This window comes from Acanthisitta chloris, unplaced genomic scaffold (genome assembly GCF_000695815.1).
Source record: "Acanthisitta chloris isolate BGI_N310 unplaced genomic scaffold, ASM69581v1 scaffold19509, whole genome shotgun sequence".
NCBI lineage: Eukaryota > Metazoa > Chordata > Aves > Passeriformes > Acanthisittidae > Acanthisitta > Acanthisitta chloris.
Window position 1 is genome coordinate 78 of NW_008690050.1, and position 11,777 is coordinate 11,854.

The following is an 11,777-nucleotide window of genomic DNA, read 5'->3' on the forward strand; positions in this document are numbered from 1 at the left end:
ATCAGAATGAAAAGGTAGATTTTGTGTAGATGCATTTGTCTGCTGTAATTTTTTATATATATTAAACTTACTGTAATTGTACAGTTCATTTCTGTTGTAAACATCATTAAACCATTTTCCAAGTGTTTTAACATGTATGCACTTGTTTGTAGTTTTTAAATGTGTCGGGGAGGCTAATTCCCCTTCCCCCCATGCATCAAAGTGGGCCCGAGGATTGGTCTTGTCAAACTGATGGACATCCCAGGGTTTTTGCAAGTAAGTCCACTTGAAGATTTTTGTTCTACTTCTGTGTTGTCATCTCCTCTCCTAAAAGCAGAGACAGCTTCAGTTCCTTCCTGAAGACAGAGAGGAGACTTGGCTCACACTTACGGTGAGTGTCCCTGAAACAAGCTTTGGATGCTTTTTGAAATCAAGATCCATTTATATATAAAGAGCATAAAGGTGATTTTTCTTTCCTCCAAAGACTATTTTTCCTGTTTAGTGGTTGGTATTTCATGTCTGCTAAGCCTTGTGACTTCTACATCTTGCAAATATGGTTATGATGATTTAAAGAGAGAAAGCTGTTTTCAGTACTCTGTTCTTGCATGGAATTTTCAGCTCAGCTGTTTGAGGTATCTGCCAGTTCGCTCAGATTTTTCTTGTCATTGTAGAAGAACAGTAAGGAATCTAGGAAATTGTTTGCAAGAAACATTCATTACCATGTCTCAGTTTACTTTTTTTTTCACTCTAATTTATTGGAAATATTCTTTAAAAGATACAAGCACCTACTGCAGGTACAGTTTTACGGCTTAAGAAGTAAAACAAATAGCCCTGTAAATTGCTGCCCAATAGCAGCAATTTCAGCAAGTTTTTCCACTGCTAATGCACCCAGTCCCTTAAACGAAGATAAAACCTCACGTGGGCAGTGCCTATGGCTGCAGATCTTGTTCCCACACAGCCTTGCTTTAGCTCTGCTCATTCCCTGAGGACAAGTGCAATGAGCTGGTCAGCTCCTGACCCAAGGAGAAACATCTTTTATTTTGCTGGCCTGATTTTGCCCTTGCTGAGCTCTTACAGGCTTCATAGCACAGCCTTGCAAGTCTCCGGCAAAACTGAGGCTGCAGCAGCAGGAGGTGAGTCTCCCTTTTATGGCTGGGCATTTTTCCAACATCCCATCCCACCTCCCAGGATGTGTTTATGTGCTCCTGTCAGAATAGTGTCCTCCTCAGCTTCCCTGGGAGATCATGCTGCTGGGTCTAAGTTGGTTCAGCCAGCCTGAATGCAGCGGGTAATGAGTTTGTGCCATTCCCACATCTGTTTCCTGCACACATGCACACACAGGTCTCTGGCAACTACCTTTATTAATTCATGAAAAACACATTACATTATTGAACTAGAACCTCTTTGGAATTATACCTGCATCATTTAGAAGTAACCTGGTGATAGATTTGTTTGAAAACTGCATTTGTACTGGCTTTTGCTCAGTTTCTGTGGCCCAGAAGTTGTGTATTAGAGTCCATTCTCCTTGTTTTCTTTGTAACAGGGGTAACTTCTGCCTTCTGAGATATCTCTCATGCGGGTTGCCTGGCTCATATTTAGCTCCAAGTGCTGGATGAGTGGCAGCACCATTGCTCAGTCTCTTCTGGGAGCTTAGTGCTTATTTTGTTCATCTGGAAAAGTTAGCATTCAGCCTCTGTCCTTCACTGCAGTAACATCACATCACTTTGTACAGTTAAGAAAAAGAAGTTGTCCTCCACTGGAGCAGTACTTTTAAAGGCAAATTTAAAGCAAAAAGTTTAATTGGCCTATGTCAAATAGTCTTAATACTACAGGAAATAACTATAGCCCTATCTTTACAAGTTTTTTAAATGCAATGAAACAGTAGTTACATGTCTTGATACCCCTGCAAGGCAAGGAAGAGCTATGGAAACAGGTGTTTGTTAGAAGGTGTGGTCTGGTCCAACAGCACAAATCTTACCAAAAAAATCCAGCCTAATAACTACGAGTATAGGAAACAACTTTACAGATATATACACTTGAATAGCAAAAGCTCATGATTACATGATCAGAAGGGAAGGGAGAAGGGACGGACTGAGTCCAGACACACTCCCTCCGTGCATCAGCCGAAGGAGGTTGTTGCACAGAGAAGATACACAGTGCTTGTGTTGGATGAAAAAGACTTTCCCTTTTCCCAGAGCAGATGGGCATCTCTCACTTTTGCCCATCCCCTCTGTGACCCCCACTTAGCGTGGGGGCAAAGGCTGCATTTGGAGAGCATCATAAGTGTCCTTGGTTGCTGCACTGAGTCCCTGAAAAAGAGAGAAAAAGGTGAGGGACGAGTTCTCCCTAGCACTTGTCTTAGTTCTCCCTAGCTGTCTGGTCAGCAGCAGGGTGGCAGGGGCTCAGTAGCATAATTCTACTTTTGTTTTTTTTTCCCCTACAGAGGTTTTTACTCATGATTCCTTAGTCTTTGTATGGTGCCAATAGCTATCACTTACCCAAAGGCAAGGTACACCCTGAGTAACTGTTAAGAACATATGACTACAGCAACTCATCCTAACTGGTTATGCAAATCTTTAGAGTACATTTTATTCACATATTATTAAGAGCTAACTGATGCTAGAGTGAACTTTGATAACTGAATGAATAGACGTTAAATCATGAACTTTGTTCTCTGGACTTGTCTTTGATTTGGAAGTCAGATGCAGCTCTGGGTAAGTAAGTTGGCAGCAGGGCTTCAGATGGCTCTGGATCCCAGGAAGCATCTCCTCACATCCCTCCCTGCAATGCAGCAATGCTTTTCCTGCCAGCCTGCTCTGGTAAGTCATCTGTGACCTGTGCATTACAGATCCCTGCTGCAGCAATGGGACCCACTGCTCCAAGAGCAGGGCAGAAGATGTGACAGAGTTGTAGGTGAGCCCAGGAGCCTGCCAGGCCAGAGGAAACTCAGGCTTCCAGCAGTGAGGATTTAGTAAGACACGTGGTGTCTGCTTGTCAAACTTCCAGCTACTCTTCACCTCTCTGCTGTGGATATCTAGTGGTGTACTGAGTATGTTGGTAAGTTGGTGCTGCTTGTCAGGCATTTGACACTATCTCAGTAGAGCAGGTTTGAGAAAAGGTGCCACTGGCTACAGATATGCCACCTTACAGGAAAACTCCCTGCCATGTGCTGCATCCAAAGAACTCCTTAATATGTATTTTATTTTTGTCATTTTGAGCTGCCAGTGGCAATGTACAGGCTTCTACAGAAAGGAAAATGCATTGTGGAACAGTTGTGTGCAGCAACCCAAATGAGGCTTTATCGAGGGACTCCAATGCAACACTGAAACCCCAGTGTACCAAGGAACTGGAGGTGCTGACCAGTTTGTGCTCTGTGCTATAGTGAGGTGAGCTGAACCACTGATGCCTTCAGTTACAACAGCTGTTTGGCAACCTGAAGGTTTCCATTAAGCAATAAACAATTTGGAGGCACAACTGTGTGCAAAAAGGTGCTTCTCCAAGGCATGTAGGGCTGTGGAAATGGTTTCTACCAGGGCAGCTAAAATTGTGTTTAGAACATGCAGGCTCTTTATCAAAGTAACAGTAGTGTGGTCTTTGCCCTGAATCTGAGTAACTGTCCTTAGAAAGGTTTTATGAAAGCACTGCTTCATCACACCTCACTAACAGTGTGGTTGGGTATGGGACTACCGGCTACAACTAACGCATGAGAAGAGGAGCTGAATGTGTTGCCTACCTGGTAGACACCATCATGTCCTTTGCCTCGCCGCCTCTGCTGCTTTGGGAAAGAAAAACAAGCACAGATTAATGGGTGCTTTCCTGATTATGCCAAAAGAAAGAACCCCCTGATTTCCCCTGTGCTGTACTGAGGGTCTGCAGCTGTGCTTGGCCTGCACCTGCTCTGTGCAGGGGGAAAAGCACCTGGTAAGTCTGGACCAGCCCAGACATGCTGAAAGGCTGTAAATGAGAAAATAGAGAGGATTGGAAATATAAGGAAATTATTTTGATTTGCTGACATGTTTTCCTGTCATCCTGTTAGGATGCTGCTATTTCTTTGATATGCTGTATGTATAGAGATTTGACAGCATTCCTATGGACACCAATTGTTTAGTATTAGACTGTGTCACCAACATGTGACAAGGAGTAGTGCCTGCCAGTTAAAATCACAACAACCTGTTAAATGATCATATGTCTAGAATGGGAGAAGGAGTTTGGTATTTTCATCCCTCCAGGAACAGAAACATTCATAAAAACATGGTGCAGCTTTACAGACCCATTGCTCATAGACAGAGCTTGACTATGGCAGAGGGGCATTAGAATACAGAAGGGGAGGAGATTAAATGTCAGTGTTGCCTCAGCATCTCTCAACACTAAACTTTGTTTTGAAATGCTACTTTTTTCATGTTTCAGAGGGAAATGAAAGGTTATATATATACATGACATTTTGACATAAAATAGAACCTGTGTAGGTCACAGCAATTTTTCATTTTGCCATAAACAAGTGTCCCTAGATGGTTTGTTTTTCACACAAGCTCCCCTCCCTCCCCCAGCTGTTTGTGCACAGAGCTAAAACTATCCATTTACTGTAGCTGGAGACATAAGAGGTGTGTACCTTCCTAAACGTTTTAGAGCAGAGCTGGGGGAGGGAGAATTTTTCCCCCCATTCCTTGCCTGAAGACAGACACAAGGAGGAGCACATGCTTCCCTGGGCCTGTAATCTGGGCAGCCCATGGAGGGGAAACTGTGAACCTTCAGCTCTGAATTGCTCTGGAGGAATGTACACAGCTACTGAGTGACTGAGCCATGGACATTGCAGCACTTGGCACCAGACATTCCTTCAACTATTCCACACCCATCTCACACTCTCAACCAGAACAGCCATCAGAATTTTTCTGTCCAAAAGTTGAAATGTTTTCGGTTGACGTTATTCAGTGTGCCCAAGGACACTGCTGGTGGAGGAGCTGTGTTTCTAATGCCCATGGGACAAAGCTGACTGATCTCCACATCAGTTTATGGCTACTCTACACTTGAGCTATGTGTCTGTCTTAGTGCTGCACCAAACGTGCAGGTTCTACAGGAAACAGGTCCCTGCTCTCAGCTGTGCTGTAGGTGCTGTGCAACACGGGGGCTGCTCAGTGCAGTCAGGAATGCTGCTCTGTAAGGGAGCAGCAGTGAAGATTTTTTCATCCTGGGCTTTCACCAGCAAGGAAAGTAGGACTCACCTCTCCCTTCATTCCGATTTCACTGTATGCCTCACCCATCTTGTCCTTCTGCAGTGACTGCAATTGGAGAGGGGAAAAAAGAGTCAGTGTGCTACTAGAAAAGCCAGGCCAGCCCCTGAGTGACCACACTCCAAGCCTCTGCCTCCGGGGCTGCCTTGCCTTGAAAACCTCAGTATGTTCCAGAGAAGAAGGGAATAGTGGTGGGACTTGACCAATGTGCCTTTAAATAGATGCTATGCATGATCAAATCTGTGTAGCATATCAATACCACCTCATCTCCAAGCATTTAAATGAATACATCTCTACCCTCAACCAAGGCAGTTACCTAAACTGGTGCCAGACACTACAATTGAAGCTCTCCAAAGAAGAGCTTTAAGCAGCATTTGTTCAGGAGACAAACCTGAATGTGCAGCTCTGGCTCAGAGAAAAGGGAAGTCTAACACTGCAGGGTGAAGATTAAGAAAGAGGAGCTCCTCCTTACACCCTTCATCTAGGGAAGCAGTTCCCAAATATTTACAGCTGTGATCAGAGTGTCTGATTCAGTAACCATGACGGCCGATCTTGGAAACAAGCTCATTTCTCAGCAAGCACTGAACACCCAGAAAGACTCCAGTTAAGGCATGAGCATTAACATTCCTGTATCTACCCTTTGCAGCACAAACCAGCACATTTAGCCAGAGTCAAGTCAATTAAGATATTCCTAAGCAGCCACTCTTAGATGCACTGGCATTTGGCCTTCACCAGGGAGTAGTCACAGAGGCTGGAGAACAAGCACATAAAATAGTGCAGCACTGATCACATGGGATGAAGGCTCGTTAGGCACTAGTGGCTAACACAAAGGGATCAGCAAGTATCTTGATCCAAATTCTTTTCCACATCTCCCCAGGCAGTCAATGTTTTTCTCCTATCACAGAAACGTGAACAGAAATTTTCTAGCAAAAAAAAAAGGGGGGGGGTTTGGAATGGATGTTGGGTAGCAGGGAAGTCTTTGAAAGTAGCTGTAAAGTTTGAACCAAAGCTGAAATTGGATAGGGGGGAAAAAGGTCTATGAAACAGAAATTCCTATTTCTAACCATCCCTCCCTCTCTGTTCTCTCCAGCTCTCTCTACTCACAGTGTAGACAGTGTCCTGAGGGTTCTTTCTTCTCTGCTGTAAAACAAAAGAAGAAAGTTATCCACATGTTGCACCACCAGCATCCCCCACCACCTTGTACGTGCCTGTGCATTTGCTCCAAGGCACAGCTACAGCTCTATGGACCTGCCATGCCTATTACAGTGCATCTTGCCTCCACCCATAAGGCTCAGAGTTCAGGCAACTTGTTGTCTGGAAATTTAATTTAATTTAAATAATTGGTAAAACTTAGCTATTCTCTGCTCAGTCCCTACAGCTGTCACCTGCAGGTGAGCCCTTACATGCTGACGCAGAAGATTCTCCCTCCCTTTTCCTTTGAACTGCTGGGCTCTGCAGCACCAGGAGTTGCTTTGGCTGCTGCTCTATTTTGTGGGCACTTGTTTGGTGGTGTCACATGCAGCGAGTGTGTGTGAAACACCCACTACTGCCTCTCCTCCCCTACATCTGCCCCGTGTTGGGTGTCACTTCCTATTCTGGGTGGCTGCAAAGCTCTCAGCAAGTGACAGGGGCACGAGGGGCAGAGATCAAAGGGGAAGGAGGAGGTTTGCTCCTCTCCTCCTGTGCTGCCAGCCAACCGAGTTATGACACAGATTTTTGTCCTTCCCTCCCTCTCCAGGAAGGCACTTGTGCTTAGCAAATGAGTGATGTGTGCCTGCATGTCTAATCAGTGGTTAGACATGAGAAGGAAGGAACCAGGTTAAAAGAAAAAAGGTGCCTATGTGGGAGGAAGTTACCTGGTGTCTCCCACCCAGCTCAGGGTCTGCACCTCGCTTTGCCCCCAGAACATCATATTCATCTCTGTGTCCACGAGACAGTTTCTGAAACAAGAAAGCAAAAAGCAGTGAAAGGGCATCATGATAATGAGATAATAGAGCTTGACTTAACAAAGGAAAGAAAGCACTTCATGTGTGCTGTAACAGCTAGAAATTATTTTTACTCCTTAATGCAACTGTCAACACAAATGTCTACATCTAAGACATGGAAATGACAAACAGTGGGCTCTGCAGCACAAAACTGCAAGCTGTTGCATCAAGAACCTTTCTTAAGTAGAAATGAGTTGAAAATAAGAAAGCATGAGGCAGAGGGACTCTGACTTTCATGTTTTATCTCCTACTGGAGAGTGAAGATCCACAAGCTTAATTTCTCTTGCAGAGCAGTTCATGTAAATTTGCATCAAGAAGTTACAGAAATGTTATGCCCATCACAATTCTTAGCAGGGAAAGGTTTGCTTGGAAGAGGGCAAAGGAGAGATTTGAGGACAGAATAACACAGATGATGAAATGCAACTGGAAAGGCGACAGGCTACACGTAAATTGAAAAAAAAAGTTGCATTAATGTTCATGCATTACACAGTTAAACAGAACTCATCACAGGATGTGGCTATGGTCAAAAGCCTGAGAAAAAAATCAAAAGACAACTCTAGCAAAAATAGCTAGAGTTTAATGCTGCCATGAGTGAGCAATTTAGCTGGGAAGGACAGACAGGATCTTGCCTATTTCCGTTTTCACTGCCAAAAGGTGATGGCTGTGGTCAGGGCACAGTGGACAAGGTATGTCTCTGGTATGATCTGGTCTCTCTGTGGGACAGCAGGAAAGCTTGGGGATGGAGACACATGGACTGTGATGACTCAGGCTCCACACATTTGACAATATAAGAGCTACAGGTGCCCAAAGTCAGCAATGCAGCATTCCTGGGCAGTTGCTTGCTCTCCAGCCCATGTCAAATGTTATTGGCAACATGGATGTGAGTGACAGGAGGAACAGCAATTGGCAAGAGCTGCAAGCTGACTGCAGAGAGCCAGACAAGAGCTTGGGGTGTGCACAACATACATAACAGTTCTGTGGTGGCGCACACACACACACACACACACCGAGCACCATCTCTGAAGGGTCTGGGTTCCTGGTAGACCTTCAGGCTCAGCAGATTAAACCAGGAACCTACAGCCCAAATATCTACCTAGCATCTGCCCAGATTAGTGACACTAGAAGCTGCCCCTGTGGGGTTTTATTTTTCCTCCTTACAGCTGCCATGCTGCACACATGCACACAAGCATGCATAGTATACTCATTAGCTGGGTCATTCAAAGTTTTTCTGGCCCACAGGCAATTCACTAGGTATAGGTGCCCAAAAAGGTCTGTCTGGGTAGAGATTTGAAAACTAACAGAGACCAGCAGTTACTTACATTATACACATCATCCTGGCCTGGTTGCAGCTGTGGTTCATAGGCCTTGCTAAGCTGGAAGAGAGACAATACCATGAGCAGTGAGACAGTGTCTCCCTTCAGTCATTTCATTCCCTCTCCTACTGAGTTACTCTCACCAGAAACAGGGCAACCCATAAGGAGCCACCCATGGCACCAGTGGTGCTACAGGCAACACAAGCCAGAGCTCCATTGGCACATTTATCTGCACACCAGATTGCTCTCAGCAGCCAGATCATTTTACTTGCGCATAACACCAGTTCACAGCCCAAGACATCTGGGTTTGTTCCCTCCCTCCTCAGATTTTGTACTTCCATTCTGTTCCTATCTTAATTCTGTGCTATCAAAGGAGCTCCATCAGGCTGTAGAAATCATATCTGCAGCCTGTGCTAAGCAAAACTGGGTATCTGGGGCTTCTAGCAAGCAAAAGCAGCTGCCAAGACTATGGTCCTCCAGCAAAAGTGCTGCCTGCTAAGTTCCTGGGTGTCCTCAGCTTCAGAGAGTGCAGAGGATCTCTGCACCCCTAAGGAGCTGCACTTGGCTTGCAGGTAAGTTGGCATGAGTGGCAACTAACAAGTAGGTAAAGAATTTCCCTTATGTAGCTAGTCTTTGACTTAACTGCTCACAATATTTATGAGTAGTCAATTACTATGTCAAACTTTCAGGCAAAAAGGGGCAGTTTTAGGTCAGTGAGAGCAGCTGCTTTGTGTTCCAGTCTTTAAAAAACCCTGACAAACTGTGTTGCTTTAGCCTCCCAGAGTTATTATCTATCACATTTAAAATTCTTTATTAAAAATAATCATCTAGCTAGGTTTATACTGAGGCATAGAATGGTGTTTGCAGTAGTTACAAACTCCTCTCCCATGGCTGTTGTGTGATAGCATTTGCATTGTCATGCTCATACTATCAAAGATAGTATTGAGACATTTCAATACATCCTTCACAAGCCTGGCCATTATCTTGAGTTTTCTGTATATCCCCTCCTCCCTTTCCAATGACAAAGCAGTAGAAAAAAATCCACATCACTCTTGATCAGGCATTTCCCATCTACAGTATTCAGAATCTCTGACTGCATGCATAACTGTAGCATCAAAACACCCTCATATATTCTTCCCCTCCATTCATGAACCTTGGGAAAGAACTCCCCCAGGTCGCTCAGGTTGGAACCAGAAACAGAGGAAAGTTATAAAAACCAAACCAAACCAATAAAAAAAGAGAGAAAATAAAGCAATGAAAGATCTCATTCTGAGAGACAATGCTTCCTCTCCACTCCCACAATCCAGCTCAGCCCAATTAGTGTACACCACCAAAGTTAAACTCATCAGTGTTTGGTTAGACTGACCTTGGCTTTCACAAAAAGGGCTGTGATGACGATGGCGTAAATGAAGAGGAATCCATCCAGTACGTAGCAGAGTCTGGGGTCTGTCAGTCCAAGAACTGATACAGCATCTGTACAAAAACATCAGATACATCAACAAACAAGGCCATTTGTATCGCTGGGTGCTTGACAGCATAAATGTGGCAGCACTGCATAGTGCCTCTAGGAAAAATAGCCAGTATGAGGGTAACACTGCCCATTTGCAAAGGAGATGGAAAGCTGAATACAAGATTCACAGGATTAATCAGGTTGAAAGGGACTACAGCAGGTCCAGCCCTCTCTCTAAACAGAGTCAGTTAGACCAGGCTGTCCAGGACCTCAGCCAGCTGAGAGTATCTCTGCAGACAGAAATGTCTGCAACCTTCCTCAGTCAATACAGGACATTTATCCAGATATTCCCATCCAGAGTCTGGGCTCTGCTCCCTGTAGCTCATGGGTATGGGTCAGGGAGGGAGCATGGAGATAATCAAGGATTGCTAACACCACAGTTTCTGCAAGAAAGCCTCACATGGAGCATTTATTTTCTGGGAAAACTCAGCAGCATCTCCTGCAGGGATTCATTACTGGGCAGGGTTAGAGATTCCTTCATGAACTAACGCTTGAGTGTGCGTGAGAAAACACATCCGTTTGGACAAAATTTTAGGAAGAGCTTCTCAGGACAAAATTTTGTGCTAAATATAAAGAAAAAATGACACTATCATAATCAGTGGGAGATCCAGGCTGAAATTGCTACTCTGCTTTATTTAGAAGACTGAAGATCTGTCTCCTATATCGCAGGTTATATATTGTAACCATAAAGTTTCAGTCTCCTGGCTGTGAAGTTCTCTTAGGCTCACAGTTTGGGGATGTTGTAGACTGTTAAAGGTGAGAAGGGAGCTATGGGTAGGAGACAGGTTTTTAACCCCAGAGGTCAGGACACATCCCTAAGATAATGAGACACCCTGATGTGCTTTTTGTTTGAAAGGAAGGTTTTAAACCCAAATCCCTGCATGGGAACCTCAGCTGGCTGCTGCTTCTTGGATGGACCTTTCCCAGAAGATTTTGAATTTTTACTTCATGGAGTTATAGAATACCAGGTTGGAAGAGGATCTCAAGGATCATCTGGCCCAACCTTCCCTGGCAAAAGCACAACCTAGAAAAGATGGCCCAGCACCCTATCCAGATGGATCTTAAGAATGTCCAGTGCTGGGGAATCCACCACATTCCCAGCGAGATTATTGCAATAGTTGATTGTTCTCATGGTGAAAAATTTTCCTCTTGTGTCCAATGGGAATTGCCCCAGGAGGAATTTTTACCCCTTATCCCTCATCTTTTCCACGTGACTCCTTGTAAAAAGAGAGACTCCACCTTCTTTGCAGACATCCTTTAAATACTGGAACATGGTCATAAGCCTCCCCTAAGCCTTCTTTTCTCAAGGCTGAGCAAACCCAGCTCTCAGCTTTCCTCACATGGCACCTTCCCAGACCTTTGATCATCTTTTTGGCCCTTTTTTGGACCTTCTCCAGCCTGTCCAGTAGGGCACAAAACTGAACACAGTATTCCAGATGTGGCCTGACAAATGCTGAGCAGGTATTTGTTTCATAAAGAAGTGTTGGAACTTTTCTGAGGGAGAAAAATCTACTACTACCCTGTATCTGAGAGCTCAGTACAATTGTTACCCAGAAGATGTTGATGTTCATTTACTAGTTATAGAATCATAGAACCAACCTGGTTGGAAAAGACCTCCAAGATCATCAAGTCCAACCCTTCTGTGGTTACTAGACCATGGCACTAAGTGCCACATCCAGTCTCATCTTAAAAACCAACGTTGCATGTATTTATAAACTGACTGCATCCAGCAGGGCACAGTAATATTGTTGAGTTTCAGCAG

The 11,777-nt window shown here is 44.5% G+C and overlaps 1 protein-coding gene across 1 annotated transcript; it reads right to left on the reverse strand.

Moving 5' to 3' along the window:
- Positions 1–2,222: 2,222 nt before the first annotated feature.
- Positions 2,223–11,288, reverse strand: CD247 (CD247 molecule). The gene is made up of 9 exons (XM_009081678.1): positions 11,203–11,288; positions 10,231–10,268; positions 9,872–9,978; positions 8,512–8,565; positions 7,064–7,147; positions 6,312–6,347; positions 5,199–5,255; positions 3,713–3,754; positions 2,223–2,288 (listed from the first exon to the last, which is right to left on the reverse strand). The coding sequence occupies exons 1-9, from the start codon at positions 11,286–11,288 to the stop codon at positions 2,223–2,225; spliced, it is 570 nt and encodes a 189-aa protein (XP_009079926.1).
- Positions 11,289–11,777: the final 489 nt, after the last annotated feature.

What these genes read in the sequence shown, in the direction of transcription:
- CD247 (XM_009081678.1), bottom strand. Translation starts at nt 11,288, where the DNA reads ATGTTCCAGTATTTAAAGGATGTCTGCAAAGAAGGTGGAGTCTCTCTT. An exon ending in CCCTTTTTGTGAAAGCCAAG is followed by an intron (nt 8,566 to 9,871) that starts GTCAGTCTAACC and finishes TCTCTCTTCCAG; the next exon opens with CTTAGCAAGGCCTATGAACC. An exon ending in AGCTGGGTGGGAGACACCAG is followed by an intron (nt 6,348 to 7,063) that starts GTAACTTCCTCC and finishes TTTGTTTTACAG; the next exon opens with CAGAGAAGAAAGAACCCTCA.